This window comes from Ictalurus furcatus, chromosome 4, assembly GCF_023375685.1.
Source record: "Ictalurus furcatus strain D&B chromosome 4, Billie_1.0, whole genome shotgun sequence".
In the NCBI taxonomy this organism is placed as follows: Eukaryota; Metazoa; Chordata; class Actinopteri; order Siluriformes; family Ictaluridae; genus Ictalurus; species Ictalurus furcatus.
The window spans coordinates 22891541-22911408 of NC_071258.1; the positions used below are offsets into that span (position 1 = coordinate 22891541).

Here is a 19868-nt window from a genome sequence, read left to right on the forward strand (position 1 = left end):
GCGGATAAGATTGGACACCCCTCAGTGGGACACAACCAACCAATAATAAACATAACTGAATTGGCTGTGTAGTTACAATGACCTTGGCTCTCAGTAACCAATAGCAACTCATAAAACAAGCATAAGTCTCACTGTGGGCAAAAAAGTCTAATCAATCTTGGAAACCTGCTGTTCAAACCAGTATGATTTGAGTGCAAACAGTTCATTCTTTCATTTAATTAACTGTTTGTTACCCATTCTATCATTGGGAATTAATATCCAGTCTTGTACAATAACCTGTACGCCTGCTTGTTTAGGGTATTTGGTTATCCAATCAGCCAATCGTGTGGCAGCAGCACAATGAATAAAATCATGCACATACACGTTAAACGGGTGGGGGTGACTTTGATCGTGGCATGGTTGTTGGTGCCAGATGGGCTGGTTTGAGTATTTCAGAAACTAGGAATTTCACACACAACAGTGTCTAGAGTTTGCACAGAATGGTGCTCAAAATAATAATAATAATAAAAAAAAAACATTGAGTGAACGACAGTTCTGTGGTTTTGTTGATGTGAGAGGGATCAGAGGAGAATGACCAGACTGGTCTGAACTGACAGGAAGTCTATAGTAACTCAAATAATCACTCTTTACAACCGTGGTGAGCAGAAGAGCATCTCAGCATGCACAGCACATCTTTTAACCTTGAGGTGGATGGACTACAAGAGCAGAAGTCCACACCAGGATTCACCAACAAGAATCTGAGACATCATCGGCACACACTCACCCAAAACTGGACAGCCGAAGTCTTTTCTTGTCCAGTTTTGGTGAGTCTATGCCCAGGATAGCCTCAGATTCTTGTTCTTGGTTGACAAGAGTGGAACCCGATGTGGACTTCTGCTGTTGTGTCCCATCCACCTCAAGGTTAAAAGATGTTTTGTGCTTGCTGAGATGCTATTCTGCCCACCACGGTTGAAAAGAGTGATGTTTTGATGTGAACATTAACTGAAGCTCTTGACCTGTATCTTCATGATTTTATGCATTGTGCTGCTGCCACATGATTGTTTGATTAGATAAGTGCATAAATGTACTTTTTTCCTGAGTCTTGACTGGCATGGCTGTGGAGTCTCCCCTTCTGATCATTTTCTAGAGTGCAGTCTGAAATCTTCAATTATTAAACATTACAGGCTATTTGAAGTGCACTCAAGACAAGACATGCGCTCAAATATGTACGCAGATGGTCACATGATATGCTTTAATGCGCTGAGTCACTTGAGTATTAATTCTAAAATAAACTTTATAACAGTCATAGGATTGAATAATGAAGGGTAAAGCAGATGAGATTTTATTGATGTGTCCTTCTCTTTTCTTTCAGTTCTGTCTGCTTTCCTCTCTCTCTCTCTCTCTCTCTTTCTCTCTCTCTCGCTCTCTCGCTCTCTCTCTGTCTCATCCTCTAACGTCACCCAGACGTCACACCCCTCCCCCACTTTTAACCTCAGACCTGACGCACGCTTGTGTGGGTTCACTGATTGGCTGTGTAGACAGTAATGTACAGGGATTGGTCCGTAGAAAGTGGTGTAGTCATGGTGATGTCACAGTGTTTCCTACTGAGATTTTGTATTAGTCCTGTAACCCTTTAGGGTTCTTATGATAGCCTACACACACACACACACACACACACACACACACACTTCTGAGCCTTTCAGAGCCGCCTTCTCTCTCTGCAGGAGTGCTACATGAATTGTTAAAAACCAGTGCATGTTGCTACACTTTTTTAAAAGCCTGCTGAGGATTGGCTGTGTGTGTGTCTCACCTCAGCAAGGACACTCTGTAGTACAGTACTACAGGAACAGAGTTATTTTACGTCATCTGGAAACTTGACTGTCAGCAGTCCACTGTGGACGTGTCCCAAACCACAAATTACCCTGCTCACTAAGCCACATAAACTGCCTTTGTCATCCTCTTTCCTCTTCCTTCTTTCATCTTTTTTGACCTTCGTCGCTCTTTCATTTCCTCCTTTATGTTCTGTTTTTATCTTCCATTACGTCCTTTACCCTGTTCCATCTTCCCCTGTGCTCTCTATACTGTAATGTTTCTATATCTCTCTATACTGTACTGTCTCTCTATACTGTAATGTTTTTAGCGGTGGCAAAACTACACCGAATTGTACGTCAACTTGTCAGTGTCAAAGGGTGTTATATTATTTTGTGCTGTATGTTATATATTGTTATTATTTTCTTATCGTTATTGTTGTGTGTTGTCCTTAACCCGGGTGTCTAGTTTGTATTTCATCTTGTGGTCTTCTTGTCTCCATAACTCTGTTGTTTTGTTCTGGTTTTTGTTTCTGTCACCCTGTTATGTCACTCTTCAAGTTGTCATTATGTCATTTTCCCAGTCATTTGGTTGTGACCTAGGGGGCATGGTGACTTAGTGGTTGGCACGTTTGCCTCGCACCTCCAGGGTTGGGGGTTCGAATCCCACCTCTGCCCTGTGTACGTGGAGTTGGCATTTTCTCCCTGTGCTTCAGGGGTTTCGTCTGGGCACTCCGGTTTCCTCCCTCAGTCCAAAGACGTGTATGTGTGTGGGATTGTGCCGTGTGATGGGTTGGCACCCTATCTAGGGTGTCTCCTGCTTTATGCCCCAAGTCTCCTGGGATAGGCTCCAGGCTCAACGTGACCCTGAGTAGGATAAGTGCTACAGAAAATGGATGGATGAGTTTGTTGTGACCTACATATCATCTTGTTGTGTCCTTAACCTTTTTGCTTTGTGCCATTCTTCCTGTCATCTTGTTGCTTCCCTTTTCCTATTGTTTTCTTTCCTACTCTTTTGTCTTTCTTTGCATAATTTCTTTGTGCCCTTCTCATTGTTGTCTTATTGTGTAACTTTCCTTGTTAACTACACATACATTTTATTATGTGAAAAAATAAGTACACCCCATGGAAATTGTTGGCTTTTTTTGTTGGCATATTTGGACAAGGAAACATTTGATCCTCTTTGAAACAGTACCTATTAAAGTTGATACACTCTATAAACACTCTATAAAATGAAATATAAAATTGACATTTTGAACAAAGCAGACCAAAGAGAGCCTTTCAGGAGAAGCACCTCATACCAGCTGTGAAGCACGGTGATGGAAATGTTATGGTTTTGGTTGCTTTGCTGCCTCGGGGACTGGACAGTTGATTCGTCTATGAATGTCTATCTATCAATGACATTGATTCATCTATGAATTCTGCATAATATCAAAGAGTGCTTGAAGATGCAAATGCAAACATCTTGCAACTGAAAGAATATTGCATGGATAATGATCCTAAGCGAACTAGCATATCCGCCTAGGAATGGCTCAAAAAGAAGAAATGGAGGGTTATGGAATGGCCAAGTCAAAGCCCTGATTCGAATCCCATTGAAATGTCTAGTACATGCAAGAAAACCCTCAAACATCTCGCAAGTGAAAGAATACTGCATGGAAGAGTGGTCAAAAAATCCGTCAAGCCTGGTAGACAATTATGCAAAATGCCTGCAAGAAGTGATTTCTGCTAAAGGGGGTAATACTAGCTTCTCAGGCCAAGGGTGTACTTTCTTTTTCCACAGAAGAATATCACATCTATTGATATTTCTGATCAATAAATAATTGAAAAAGCTAAATTTCCTTGTGGTTTTGTTCAAGTGTATTAACTTCATTAATAGGCACTGTTTCAAATATGATCAAATGTTTGCTTGTCCAAATATGTAAAAAAAGCCAACAATTTCCATGGGGTGTACTTATTTTCAACATTAATTTATTAGCAACACTAAGTCCTGCCCATTCTGTTCCTGTTTCACCATAAATCTAGTCGATCAGCCAAAACATTTTGTGTGAAGTTTTCTTCTTTAGTTAGTTGGCACTGGTTTAACAAGAGTAATGTAGCAAACTCGACATAGTTGAAGTGTTAAGTAGTGCGTGATGCTCTTAGTGTCCTATTTGTACAATGCGAAAGACTACTCCTTATTAGCGATGTCAGCCTCAAAGCTTCAGTGCGAAACTGAGAACAAAAAAAACATGTCTTGGCTGGTCGACACTGTTTAGTGTTAGCGGGACATTATGTAAGAATTAACACACAGCAGAAAGCGCAGTTATACAAAAATAGTGCTGTGTTCACCTTGAGGTTGTAAGGTATACATCACTCATCACAGTTAGCATCACAATGTTGCTAACAACAGACGAAAATGGTGGCATCAGGGGTTTTTTTCCCCCGACTTCGCAAGTGAAACATGCCAAGGAGGAAAATGACATCAACCTGCAAATTACCACTTAGACAGCACAGTGCACTTGTATAACTGCACAGTCTGGAGTATGTTATTCTGCTTATACCACTGAGGCTTGCTAACAATGTTTATTAGTGTATATTTATTGAACAACAGGTCACGGATTTTACAATTCATAGTTAGATTTAATATTGTGGACCGTCAGAGAGACAAGCTAGTTCCTGTTATCACTTATGTTATAGCCGTGTTAAACGGTCATTCCCTCACTAGCCTCTCTATCTGTCTCTCTCTCTCCCTCTGTGTTGCACGCTGGGTGAGAGTGACTGTCACAAACTTTCTTTCTCTTTGGTTTTCTTACCTATTTGGGGTCATATTAGCGTTGTAAATTAAAAAATAAATAAATAAAATAGAAATAATAATAATAAATCTCTCTCCGTTGAGAGAGGAAGGCCTGTGGGGGTGAGATGGTGGTGCGGCCCAGTGGCGGTGCCCAGCCGGTCTCACTCCACCATGGGGCGCACTGTGAGGTGAGCCCCGAGGTTACGGTGGAGCTGGTGCTAGTGGCTGTAGGCGAGTTGGTGGTATTCATATATATAATGTCGGCGGCACGGATGTACAAGGCCGTCGTCGTGTTTGTTAAAGAAAAGGCACTGGTGGACCATCTAATTGAGAACAGAATTTTTTTTTGTTCTCACCACTAGCTTCCCTAATTAGCTGAGTCAACATATCAAATATCCCACCTTTTATAGCTAATGAAGATATGGAGCGCAAACTTTCTTGGTTTGGAAAGTTAGCAAGCGGCATTAAAATGGTGCCGCTAAATTGTAAACACCCGGAGCTGAAGCAGGTCATGTCATTTAGGCGGTGCGTGCTGATGTTTCTGAAGGAGCCCTCATTAGCGATCTCATTCAGAATCACACATGAAGGTAAATCCTACATACTGTATGCAAGCACCGGGAACATGAGATGTTTTGAATGTGGAGACATCAGGCACAAAAGGCTTAGTTGCCCACACAAAGCACAGGCTAGTGAGGAAGCAGGGCTGAGCGGTGTGAAGGAGAAGCCGGCAGTGTGGAGGGAGAACACCGGGCAGACTGGGGGCAGTGCAGGGGGCGTGGCTCCTGCTGCTGCTGAGAGGAGTACTGAGGATGAACATGCAGGAGAAAATAATGAACCTGTGTGTGAAGCAGACTGCTGAGCTCCAGGCTTCTCAGCTGGAGGACAGAGTTGTTGAGGAATGTGGTGGAGGGAAATGGAGTAGGTCAGTGGTTTTCAAAGTGGGGGCCACCAGGGGGTGCCAGGGGGGCCTCAACAATTTGGTGTGCCCATCCCTCCCACTAATATGTTTTCAATTTCCCACTGTCAGACAGCCACACACACACACACACACACACACACACACACACACACACACAATCAATTCCTAATGTAATGCCATGTAAAGATGTAACATATAATTATTAATAAAAAGGGGAATATATTCAGAAGTCTGTATTTTTAATGTGTTTTAAAGACATCTTGCAAAAGGGGGGCCTTGGTCAAATATTTATGCCATTTGGGGGGCCTTGCCCTGGAAAAGTTTGGGAACCCCTGGAGTAGGTGCTATGTTAATTGAGAATAATGGTGTGATGATAGAGAACGATGGTTTAAGTGCAGAAAATGAGGAGAGCAGTGAAATGAGTAGGGAGGATACTGAAAGTGTCAAGTTGCTGACCCTGTAATGTACTCATTAGATGAGATTAACAATTTCTTAGATGAGACTTTTGGAAAGGTTGCGGATGTAGCGGACTTTTGTTCCAGATACAGATACATTTTTAGTATCAGCATCAAAGGTACAAAAAGATGCCACCTTGAAGGAATTGAGTCAACAAATGACATACTGCTTGCGAAAAATGGCAACAAAGCTACAGAAAGAAAAAGATCTTTTAAAAGCTCAGTAAATAATGGCTAAGTCACATCACATGGGTCACTTTGGTTTCTGTACAACTGTCCTCACTTGCTGTCTTTTCCTCCTCTTAATTCTTTTTATGGAGAAGCTGAGAGTAGGTACCTTTTAATATTAATGGGGGCAGGGATAGGAATAAACAAAGTATTCTTTAATAAGAATTTATTAAATATAAAAACGTTGACGTGGTTTTTCTACAAGAAACACATCGTGACAAAGAACACGACAGAATGGGGGATGTAGTGGAAAGATCAATTCTTTCTTAGTCATGGGACTAATTTTAGTGCCGGAGTAGCAATTTTATTTTCAAAAAGGTTAAAAGCAGCTATTAGACTTTTAATGGTGAATGCAGAAATCACAGGAACAGGTTTTCTTTTTGTAAATGTTTATGCCTCAAATGTAGGCAGTGAGCGAGTGAAAATGTTTTATAAATTTAGAAATGTTCTGGCACAATATAGCGGTAACCTCACTATAGTAATGGGTGGAGACTGGAACTGTACTACAGACTTTACAGTAGACAGAAATGCAGAAGAGCCTCACATACAGTCCTCTGGTATTAGATGGAGTTATTAAAGCATGTGGACTTATAGATCCTTGGAAGGAAAGGAACGTGGGTGTAAACAATACACGTGGCTAAAAACAACTGATACAAGAATAAGTGTGGCAAGACTAGACAGATATTACATTACAAACACTGATGGGAACAAAATTTTGTAGAGTTTTATATACCCTAGTGGTTTTTCAGATCACCATGTGGTCACAGTAGATTTTATGTTTTCCAGCTCTGCAAAGCCCAGATCTGACTGGTATTTTAATATAAAGTTGCTTCAAACCAAGATTTCTGTTTTAAATTTACATTGTTTGGGAGGAATTGAGACAGAAGAAGGGAGATTTTACTTCCCTTGGCACATGGTGGGAGGTTGGGAAAACACAAATAAAGATGTTTTGCCAGCAGTATACCGCACACATGAAGGAAATAATGAAGGTCACCACTGAGGAGTTAGAGAGAGAGAGATGGGAACAATAGAAAATGAAATAATCACTAAAAAACTATACAGGGAAGAGGAAGTCTTTAGAAGCAAAAAAGAGGGCACTAGGTTCCTATCTTCATGAGCAGGCCAAGGGGGCCCTTATTAGAGCCCCAATGTCTAACGTCAAAGTCATTGATGCCCCAACCTCCTATTTCTTCAATCTGGAACAGAGAACCAGACCTCACAATCTCGTGCTGTACCTAAAGTGCCCTGATGGAACTATAACCACAACACCAGCAGAAATGAGGAAGACTGCAGTGGACTTTTATAAGGAACTGTACCATGCGGATGTCACTGACCCACAACGCAGAGAGGAGCTACCGAAACTGTGCAAAGGACAGGTAGAAACATTGGACCTGGACATCGAACCCCAAGAACTAGCTATTGCAGTACAACAGCTATCCACTGGGCGAGCACCAGGTATCGATGGACTACCAGTAGAATTCTAGAAACATTTCTGGCAAACATTGGGAACAGACCTGTATGAGGTTTTTAAATGGTCTACAAACAATGGGAAATTACCCACCAGTTGCACACAGGCTGTTTTATCTCTCCTCCCAAAAAAGGTGACTTGGGTGTTTTAAAAAACTGGAGGCCCGTGTCAATTCTTTGTATGGATTATAAAATTCTTTCAAAGTGCTTGTCAAATAGGGTGAAGGAACATAGACACACTGGTAGAAGTAAGTCAGACAAACAAAGTCAGATTATCGTGCCTGGATGCACGATAATAGATAATATATTTCTTGTACGTGACATGATTGAATTGTGTAAAATCAATTCTCATGATCTGGGTTTTTTGTCTATAGACCAAGAAAAAGCCTATGACAGAGTAGATCATTTGTATCTTTGCAATGCTTCAGATGCCTTTGGGATAGGTGCAAGGTTTTTATCACAGATTAAACTTTTATACTCTGAGGTTAACATTGTGCTTAAGGTTGGGGGAGGACTTAGCTGTCCTTTCAAAATGCAGCGGGGGATAAGACAAGGCTGTCCATTATCTGGGCAACTGTACAGTTTAGCCATTGAACTTTTATCGATTCTCTCAAGAAGGAAAATGCAGGGCTTGTCTGTGTGGATTATGGGAGAACGTTGTACTGTCGGCTTATGCAGAAGATGTAATGATATTCATTACAAAGCAAGAAGACGTTCAAGCGCTTACTCACAGTCTAGCTGTGTACCAAGGGGTATCCTCTGCGCGAGTAAACTGGAGCAAGTGCAAAAGTTTTATTGCAGGATAGTGGCAAAAGAAAGAACTTCTAAACCTACCCAAAAACTTACAGTGGGGAAATAGAGGCATCAAATACTTGGGTTTCTTCTTAGGAAAGAAGAATATTTGCCGAAAAACTGGGAGGGAATGGGGGAGAAGTTAGGTGCACAGTTGTCCAAGTGGACTTGTGTCCTGCCCCGGCTGTCCTTCAGGGGGAGGGTGCTGGTTGTCAACAGTCTGATCGCCTCTATACTATGGCACAAGTTCACAGCCCTTGAGCCACCAGAGACACTAATCAGAGAGATCCAGAGGAGGATAGTGGACTTTTTCTGGAATGGGCAGCACTGGACACGGGCCCCTGTCCTCTGACAGGAGGGAGGTCAGGGCCTGATCGACCTGTCCAGTCGAATAAGGGCTTTTTGCCTGCTGACAGCACAGAAACTGCTCTAAAGCTCAGGACTGACATGGACTACTACAGCCTGTCTACTCTTGCATTGAGTAGAGAACATGGGATATGACAGACACTTGATTATCCTGAACTTAAACGAGGTGGATGTATCGAGGACAACTGTGTTTTATCAATCAGTGCTAAGAGCTTGGTCCTCTCTGTTAAAGGCAAACAGGACAGGCAACCAACCATATTACTGTGTAAACTTGGAGCCCTTATTTAACAATCCACTGATCCCAGCAAGAATCCTGACATCAAGGAGCATTTGCCAGCGCCTTTACAAAGCTAGACTAACCAAGCTTGGAGGATTGAGGGCTGGCAAAGCCTGGAAGTCTTCCACTGTACTGAGCGAGGAGACAGGAACCAGTCTCATCGTCTGCTGCAGGGGATACTGAGAGAGGTGATCCTAGCACTGCCTCCAGAGTTTAGGGAGGCTCTAGAGCAGGGATCTGGAGGAGACTGGCAATGCTTCCCCTCCCTCTCCATTTCTGCAACAGTTGAATAGCAGGAGGAAGGAGACGGAAAACTCTCTTTTAGCACACCACAGCTGACGGACATTGAAAACGCTTCTAAAAAGACCTTGTATGCAGTCAGTGTGAAAGTTATCCATTGAAACTTTCTGGCTGGCGTGAAGGAGTCGAGGTGGTCGGACCTGTTGGTGCCAGGCTCTTCCCCACGAGGCTGCTGGAGGTCCCTGTACAAGCCCCCTATAGAGAAGCGTACAGCTGATCTACAGCGGAGGGTTGTGCATGGGGCCGTGGCCACAAACAGACACCTGGCGCATATCGACTCTACCATAGCTAAAACGTGCCCATTTTGTGATGGAGACAACATTTTCTTAGGATGACACATACTAACAGTAATGTTTAATACACTGGGATGGGGAGGTCAGTCGAATACTTACAGAGAGCCTGTTTATTTTTGGTCCTAAATATGCAGTTTCACAGAAAGAAAAGATCTGCCTGCATAATTTTATGATAGGCCAGGCCAAACTAATTATCTGGCTCACACAAAAAAAATAAAATGAAAGGCAGTGGAACACCAGACTCAGAAGTGAATTTGTTATTTACTCAAAAATGACACACAGACTGCAGGACTTCTGTAAGGTTTGGGGGCAGGGTGAGGTTTTATGTTGTGTTGAAAATGAATCATTAATCTTATTAATCATTATTATTATATATATATATTATACTACTATACTATATGTGTATATATACTATATATATGTATATAAATTATATACATTATTATATACATTTATTTGATGTAAGAACGATAGACCCTTCATGAATGGTTAAAATAAAGGACTGTTAAAAGTCAAAAAGTTTCTCTTTCCCTCTCTTTCTCTCTCTCTCTCTGTCTCTCTCTCTCTCTCTTTCTGTCTCTTCCTCTCTTTCTCTCTCGCTCTCTCTCCCTCTGTCTCTCCCTCTCTGTCTCTCGGTCTCTCTCCATCTCTGTCTCTCTCTCTCTGAAACAACTTAATTTTACAGCGAAACAGGAATGCATAAACTCTTCTCTCTTGAAAACATACATGTGCTTTGCAAAGCACTTAAAACCTTACTCCACCCTTAAATCATAAATATGTCCCCTAACAAAAAAAGTTACCACAACAACAACTATGTTTTACTATGTTAAGCAACATGTTTAAATAAAAGTCCCTGTGTGTGAGCTGTTACTATAGAAACAGTGATGTATTAGAACGTTATACAAAAATAATGCACACCTTCTGACCAATCTGATTTGAGCTTTAAACCACACTGTGGTATAAATAAAGTTCATTTCTGGTTTAACTGTTCCTTAGATTGGCTTATGTTAAGCCCACAATATTGCAGTATTCTAGCAGCTCTCTCTCTCTCTCTGTGTGTGTGTGTGTGTGTGTGTGTGTGTGTGTGTGTGTGTCACTGTCCAGAGGTGTTGCCATAGCAATGTGCATTACTGATGTGGATCTAAAAAAGGCGGTAGAGCTGTCAGTTCCTCACGTACTCCATTTATACTGCACTCTTTCTTATTACTTTCTCTCCTCCATGTGGATATGAGTGTCTAATATGTTTGTGTGTGTGTGTTCCTATTAATGTCGGATCTGACCACAGACTTTCTTCATTTCTTCACGGATGTGACATGTGTAAGTGTGTGTCTGTATCTCTTCATCTGTTCCTTCAGCCTCCACTTCTACTGGAGTAGCTGTTTCTTAGCAACCACATGACCTGTCTGCATGACATGTCTCTCTGGCACCCTCTTTTACACCAGACACACACACACACAGATGGTGATGGTTTATCATGGCTGAGATAATGTTTCTGCTGCATTCAGACAGGAGACACACACACACACACACACACACACCAACACTTCTTAATTTGGTGCTCTTTAACTGAGTACACAGAGCAAATTACATTACTGTATGTAATGACATGCTATTTTTGTGTATATCATCTAATTAAACACACACACACTTTTCAGCACGATGGATCAGCGGTATGTGTGGAGGAAGAAGAATGAAGAAAGCACACTCTGTCCACAGTCCAGCATGGTGGTGGCTCGGTGATGCTCTGGGGCTGCTTTGCATCCACTGGCACTGGAAACCTGCAGCGTGTAGAAGGCAAGATGGAGTCATTGACATATCAGGAAATCCTCAGAGAAAATGTTATGCTGTCTATGAGGATGCTGAAGCTTGGGCGTCATTGGACCTTCCAACAGGACAGTGATCCCAAGCATACCTCAAATTCCACCAAGGCTTGGTTGCAGAAAAAGTCCTGGAAGATTCTACAGGGCCATCACAGTCACTTGACTTCAACCCCATAGAAAATCATTGGTGGGATTTGAAGAAGGCGGTTGCAGCACATAAACCCAAGAACATTACTGAACTGGAGGCCATTGCTCATAAGGAATGAGCTGAGATTCCTCAGGAACGCTGCCAGAAGCTATGTTCTACTAAGTACTAAAGATGCTTGCCATTAAGGGGTTGAATAATTTTGAAACTGGTGAAATCATTATAAGTTGCCTTTTCAGTTGAATTTGGGGAAACCACTTGAAGCATTCATTGTGTTGAACTATTTCAATGGCTTTTTTTGTTACAGCTGAAAGTCTGTTGACAATAAACCCGATTTACAATGGGGGTTGAATAATTCTGATTGCAACTGTACATACACACATATATTAAACAAATGAAGAAACTACTTACTTTTTCATAATACTATTGACACCCTTAAAGATTATTTAAACTACTGGAAACTGTATTATTGCCTACGTGTAAAATGCACCTGTCATACTTTTCCATGGGGAAAACTAAAGTGCATTCACCAGGAACGAGACAGATAGATGTTAAGCCGTAATGGATATTAATTACTTAAGCATTTGAACCATTTGAATGAGAGTCTCTTACACTCCAGACCTGTTTGTAGTGGCCTTTGTTGTTGTTACTGCCCCATCATAGGGGTCCCAGCTATATTATTATAAAAGAGAAAGATTTGAAAAGATATGAATTGTAGGTTGACACATGACAAATGTGAACAATTACCAAGTAATTAAAAAAAAAAGATTGTGTGCTGCGCACCGTGGCTTAGTGGTTAGCATGTTCGCCTCACACCTCCAGGGTCAGAGGTTCGATTCCCACCATGGCCCTGTGTGTGCGGAGTTTGCATGTTCTCCTCGTGCTGCGGGGTACTCCGGTTTCCTCCCCCAGTCCAAAGACACGCATGGTAGGCTGATTGGCATGTCCAAAGTGTCCGTAGTGTATGAATGGGTGTGTGAATGTGTATATGATTGTGCCCTGCGATGGATTGGCACCCTGTCCAGGGTGTACCCTGCCTCGTGCCTGATGCTCCCTGGGATAGGCTCCAGGTTTCCCCGTGACCCTGAAAAGGATTAAGCGGTATAGAAGATGGATGGATGGATTGTGTGCTAGAACCGCTGTTCAATTGGATGCTTTATTAATGCAGTAAATCAGTAGGGTCTATGTGCAGATCACAGTACACAAAAGGGCAAGTCTGAGTTTTTGTATGAAATTTACAGCTACTCTGATCATCCATGTTTAAATGCCATAGAGGAATTGTGGTCATATTTGAGTCCATATATGGAAAGAAGGAAGATCATATATGGAACATACAGTATCACCGACTCATCCAGTGCTCTGCAGCCTGACCCTCATTTAGTAATCTGGAAAGATACATCTAGGTTTGTACATCTAATTTGTTTCTCTCTTGAATTTCCTTTGTAGTTCTTTGTCGACCCCTGCGCCAGTGACCCTTGTCTCCATGGTAACTGCACACGTGAGGGTGCAGCGTTTGTGTGTGTGTGCAGCGATGGGTATGCAGGAGTCATGTGTGATCAGCCATATTCAGCCTTTGACCTTGTTGAGTCCAGCTGGGACCTGGCAGCCACTCCGGCTACCACTACTCAACCGTCTCAGCCGATCACAGAGTTCAGTGACACTGAGGCCCCACCCACTTTACAACCATGGCAACCAAAGCCTGGACAGAGAGTGATGGAGGTGCAGTGGGAGCAGCTCCAGGTGTGTGCAGCAATGTGTTTCCAGCAGAAATGTACTTCATCAATTAATGAATCAAAGTTCCAAGTGTGTTTGTGTGTGTTACAGATTACTGATGGATCAGAGTGTGTGAGCATTGCAGGCACCGAACCAGCTGGAATGATGACGGTTTCCATGGAGATTGCAGAGGGAACTGCAGTAAAGTAAGTTACCGCTGTGTGCCAACTAATAAGAACAGCTGCACACAGGATCAGTCTCAGAGACAGAAACAGGAAGGATTATAATGATAAATTAACATATGTTATATACACTATATGGCCAAAAGTATGTGGACACTTGACCACCACACATATGATGTTCTTCCCCAGACTGCTGCCACAATGTTGTAAGGACACAATGGTCTAGCACAGAGGCTCTCAACCTTTTGTAACTAAAGCCACCCAAGCCTCCCCGATCATGTGGCTCATCCTTCTATATATATATATACCTAATCTATAATCTGTTTTGATTGATAGATAGATAGATAGATAGATAGATAGATAGATAGATTTTTTGTACTTTATTAATTACTTTTCATAATTTTTTAAATAATATTATATAACAAACAGGTATGGTATATGAATGATCAAAAATGTTTCTGAACACTATAAATAAAACACAATAAAATACACAGAGTACCCAAATGATGTTCTGTCTTTTTTTTTTCTTGAAAACAATTTGCGCCCTACTTCCTATCTCTCCCCTCTGGTTGAGAACCACTGGTCTAGCATGTCGTATTTATCCTATTGCATTAACATTTCCCTTCACAGGAATTAAGTGGTCTAGCCCAAACCTGTTCCAGCATGTCAGTTCCCCTGTGCACAAAGCAGGGTTTACAAAGTCATGGCTTTCCAACTCCTGAAAGCCCTGCCATGACCCCACTGGAATGAACTGGAACGCCGACTCCACAACAGAACTTCTTGCCTGACGTCAGTGCCCGACCACCAACTCCATATTAATGCTCATGGTTTTGGAATGGGATGTTCAATAAGCCCATATGGGTGTGCTGGTCAGGTGTCCACATACTTTTGGGAATATGGTGCATGTTATATAAAGTACAATTATGTGAGTAGCCTCTTGATTATAGATGTAAACTGAGAGAAAAAGAAAGAAGAGACAGAAGAAGTAAAGGAAATAAAAGTCAGACAGCTAAATTATGACTGGTCAGTGTACTGTACAGTGATATGTGTTTGTGTGTAGGTTGGTACTGAACATTAGCGGAGCTGCAGCATTGTGGCGTGTCGGAGCTCTCGGGTTTGACCGGTGTTCAGTATCTGATGGCATGGTCGTTTGGTTCCAGCAGGACTCCAATGGCCTTGTAATCTCCGATCAGTTACTTCCACTCGGACACAACTACTTCATCAGTAAGAGAGTCTAACAGTGCTGCTTCAGCATTCATTACTGTGTAAGTGCAGTAGGTATTCTCAATATTGTGTGTGTGTGTGTAGCTGTGCTGCGCATTGGAGCACCTTCTGGTCTTGAGGTCACTCTCAGATTAAAGTTCACTGTAAAGTCTACTAGCTGCATGGAGCCAGGCAGCAGTTTCAGCGACCCACAATGCACTGGGAGAGGGACGTGCATCACACAGTCTTCTGTGGTAAGAGTTCACAATGGTGATGACTACATACCAAACTGCATACTACTGTACTAAATAGTATGATGAAATAGTATGGCATTGTAAATGACCACAGGTGGTATACTATATACAGTATCTCAGCAAAGTGAGTACACCCCTCACATTTTTGTAAATATTTGATTATAACTTTTAATGTGACAACACTGAAGAAATGACACTTTGCTACAATGTAAAGTAGTGAGTGTACGGCTTGTATAACAGTGTAAATTTGCTGTCCCCTCAAAATAACTCAACACACATCCATTAATGTCTAAACTGCTGGCAACAAAAGTTAGTACACCCCTAAGTGAAAATGTCCAAATTGGGCCCAAAGTGTCAATATTTTGTGTGGCCACCATTATTTTCCAGCGCTGCCTTAACCCTCTTGGGCATGGAGTTCACCAGAGCTTCACAGGTTGCCACTGGAGTCCTCTTCCACTCCTCCATGATGACATCATGGAGCTGGTGGATGTTAGAGACCTTGTGCTCCTCCACCTTCCGTTTGAGGATGCCCCACAGATGCTCAATAGGGTTTAGGTCTGGAGACATGCTTGGCCAGTCCATCACCTTCACCCTCACCTTCTTTAGCAAGGCAGTGGTCGTCTTGGAGGTCATGCTGGAATACTGCCCTGCGGCCCAGTCTCCGAAGGGAGGGGATCATGCTCTGCTTCAGTATGTCACAGTACATGTTGGCATTCATGGTCCCCTCAATGAACTGTAGCTCCCCAGTGCCGGCAGCACTCGTGCAGCCCCAGACCATGACACTCACACCACCATGCTTGACTGTAGGCAAGACACACTTGTTTTTGTACTCCTCACCTGGTTGCCGCCACACACGCTTGACACCATCTGAACCAAATAAGTTTATCTTGGTCTCATCAGACCACAGGACATGGTTCCAGTAATCCATGTCCTTAGTCTGCTTGTCTTCAGCAAACTGTTTGCGGGCTTTCTTGTGCATCATCTTTAGAAAAGGCTTCTTTCTGGGACGACAGCCATGCAGACCAATTTGATGCAGTGTGCGGCGTATGGTCTGAGCACTGACAGGCTGACCCCCACCCCTTCAACCTCTGCAGCAATGCAGGCAGCATTGCCATACGTCTATTTCCCAAAGACAACCTCTGGATATGACGCTGAGCACGTGCACTCAACTTCTTTGGTCGACCGTGGCGAGACCTGTTCTGAGTGGAACCTGTCCTGTTAAACCGCTGTATGGTCTTGGCCACCGTGCTGCAGCTCAGTGTCAGGGTCTTGGCAATCTTCTTATAGCCTAGGCCATCTTTATGTAGAGCAACAATTCTTTTTTTCAGATTGTCAGAGAGTTCTTTGCCATGAGGTGCCATGTTGAACTTCCAGTGACCAGTATGAGGGAGTGTGAGAGCGATGACACCAAATTTAACACACCTGCTCCCCAATCACACCTGAGACCTTGTAACACTAACAAGTCACATGACACCAGGGAGGGAAAATGGCTAATTGGGCCCAATTTGGACATTTTCACTTAGGGGTGTACTCACTTTTGTTGCCAGCAGTTTAGACATTAATGGCTGTGTGTTGAGTTATTTTGAGGGGACAGCAAATTTACACTGTTACACAAGCTGTACACTCACTACTTTACACTGTAGCAAAGTGTCATTTCTTCAGTGTTGTCACATGAAAAGATATAATCAAATATTTACAAAAATGTGAGGGGTGTACTCACTTTTGTGAGATACTGTATACTATATCGATAATTATCATTGTACTATATGCTTTGGAATATATGGTGTGTGTGTGTGTGTGTGTGTGTGTACATGTTACAGAGCACATTTTATTGCCAGTGCGATGTCGGATACTCCGGAATCTTCTGCGAGGAATTTGACGCATGCTACACGAACCCATGTGAAAACAATGGGACCTGCAGTGACATCACGCAGAGACATGAGGGACATGACTACACTTGTAACTGTCCGCCAGGTGTGTTTGTTAGAAAGATAACATTACTGTGCTGCAAAAGGGACAAGATTAAACAGAGAGTGACTGAAAAGAAGATACTTAGAGAGGCAGATGAATCAAAAGAAAAAGCTAACACTAGTAAGATTAGAAGCCTGGTTGAAACTGGTTTATGATAAACAAAAATGTTTATTGGCCCTTTCCTGCCTGTGTGTGTGTGTGTGTGTGTTACAGGGTTTGAAGGCCAGAACTGTCAGTCTCGGGTAAATCACTGCACCTCAGAACCCTGCAAAAATGGAGCAACGTGCACAAATACACTGAACGGCCCACAGTGCACCTGCACAGAGGGTACGCAGTCCAGACTGTATATACAAATGTGGTTCTCAAAATGGTCAGTTCACACTTCCTGAAAGACACTCTTGTTCAGAAATGGACTCAAATCAGTTCACTCCCATGAACAAATGGTGTGACATATGAGCAATTATTTGACAGTCCTGCCTACAGTCTGACTGGTTGAAAATCGTTCTACATTCGCTGTTTTATTTGAAAACAGAACTGTTTTTAACCAACTTGCATTTACTTACTGTAAAAAATTTACCTATTTCACTCCACTGACCACCTGAACCACCACCCAGATACAAAATTGCTGTGGCCCAGATCCGGTCCACACCTGACACTTTCATCCGGCCCATGTACAGCATGGAATGATGGCACTTGGGCGGTCTGCTTATGTTTGTCAGATCTGGGCCACAAACAAGCCATAGCAATGCTGCATGTAAGCCAAGAACAAAACACATAAAGCAGAACTGGCCCAAATCTGGGCAACAGTTAATTTTGATTCTGGCCCAGATCTGGCCCAGATCCGGCACTTTTTCTGGCCCACGTACAGCATGGAATGATGGCACTTGTGTGGTCCGCTCCTGTTTGCCAGATCTGGGCCACAAACAAGCCATAGCAATGCTGCATGTAAGCCAAGAACAAACCAAATAAACAACAACTGACCCTAATCTGGGCCACAGTTTGTTTTTATTCTGGCCCACATTCCGTTTCCTCATCTGGTCCAAATGCTGCATGGAATTATGGCACTTTGACGATCTGGTCATGTTTACCCGATCTGACCCACAAGCAGGTCACAGCATGGCTACATGTCAGTCAAGAATGAACCAAATTAACCATAACTGTACCTTATCTGAGCCACAAAATGTATGTATATATATATATATATATATATATATATATATATATATATTATATATAGTAATCTCAGCCAAATACATAATCAAGTAGACGTGTGTAATGTCTGATCCTGTGTGTGTGCATGGTGTGCCATTAAAACTTGTTTGGTGACTCATGGACTGAATATCCATGTAAGTAAGTGAATTTTGCATAAACAATATTCAACATACAGTATTTCCTGTCTCTCTCCACTGTGCCTGTCTAAAGGAGAAATGCCCAAAAGAATAAAAATAAACGATGATTGTAACAATTCTGCTTTTAGCATGAGAATTTTCCTGAATAGACTTCTGATCCCTACAAACCCTAAATAAAGTCAATCGCAGGGCAGGCCAATCCACAACTGATATGTCACATATAGCCTCACATTCAGATTAGTCTGTACCAACTGTGTTGCATTGTCATGTAATGGAGGCTGAGACAGAAGCAATTGCAGGTGTGGCAGCTTTAATGAGAAATCAACAATCCAACATGAAGACAGGCAAAGGTCAGGCGATCATGCAAACAGACTGGAACAGGTTAAGCAGATAATCAAAGTTGAGGGCAAAACAGAATCAAAACCAGAGAAACAACAACAAAGAACGGCTTGGTATAGACAGAGACAATGGTAACTGAGCATATACTTCGCAAAGTCTGTATGGAAGAACAGTCTCTTTAAAGGATAATGTCTGTGTGATTGGTAACAGGTGTGTCTGATTAGTATTCTAGAGAAGGTGTGTTGGTTTGGGAGTTGTAGTTTGCGGTGGCCCTGTTTGTAGGCTGAGGTGTATTAAGAGAAACAGAGTCGCTGGTTTGCTGTGACATGACGTGCACCATTCCAAAAATAGCTCGATGCTGTTGAAAAATATTCAAGCAATATTTACCATTTCAAATGTGGGCCTTTTTGTCAAAAGTGCTGCATCTAAGACAGACGTGGCCCATGTATTTTTTATGATATTTAGGGCATATTTGTCATGTCAAATCTGAGCCATGTTAGGCCATTCTGAGCAAATCTGAGCCATGTTAGGCTTATACCCTGATTAACCAATGCTGACTGTGCAGTATATTTGCCAAAAGTGGCCCAAATTGTTATTAATGATTTGGGCCATATTTGCCATATCATATGTGGGCCACTTGAGACTCACACCCACATTAGCCAGTGCTTACTGTGCCAGATCTTTGCCAAAACTGGCCCAGATATTTTTTAAGATAACTCGGCCATATTTGTTGCATTATATGTGGGCCAATTTAGGCTCTCACTCACATTGCCCAGTACCAGTTGTGCTGCATCTTTACCTAAAACGGCCTAATACTGTTAAAAAATATTTGGGCTACATTTAGCATGTCAAATATGGGCCACATTAGGCTCACATCCTGATTAGCCAATGCTGACTATGCTGTACATTTGCAAAAAGTGGTCCAAATTTGGTATAATGTAGTGTAATTTGGTGTAATGTATTCAGGCAATATTTGCTATGTCATATGCAGGCCACTTTAGGTTCACATCCAGATTCAACAGTGATTACTGTCCCATAATTGCATCTTTGCCTAAAAACGCCTACTTGTGATTTGGGATATTTGGGCCATATTTGCTATTTTACATATGGACCTCTTCAGGCTCATATCCAATTTGTCTGGGCCAAAAGAAGGCGAGCAATGCCGCATCACTGCCTGAAGTGGCCCACAGCCGGATGCTATATGTGCTGTAACTAGAAAATACTAAATCACTAAA

The 19868-nt window shown here is 42.3% G+C and overlaps 1 protein-coding gene across 1 annotated transcript in view; it reads left to right on the forward strand.

Moving 5' to 3' along the window:
- Nucleotides 1–19868, forward strand: part of dner (delta/notch-like EGF repeat containing) — a 32030-nt gene that overhangs the window by 1738 nt on the left and 10424 nt on the right. The window contains exons 2-7 of the mRNA XM_053623368.1: nt 13069–13362; nt 13447–13541; nt 14578–14741; nt 14826–14974; nt 16795–16948; nt 17159–17272. Of these exons, the coding sequence (XP_053479343.1) occupies nt 13069–13362; nt 13447–13541; nt 14578–14741; nt 14826–14974; nt 16795–16948; nt 17159–17272 (970 nt within the window). The remainder of the gene's footprint in view (nt 1–13068; nt 13363–13446; nt 13542–14577; nt 14742–14825; nt 14975–16794; nt 16949–17158; nt 17273–19868) is intronic.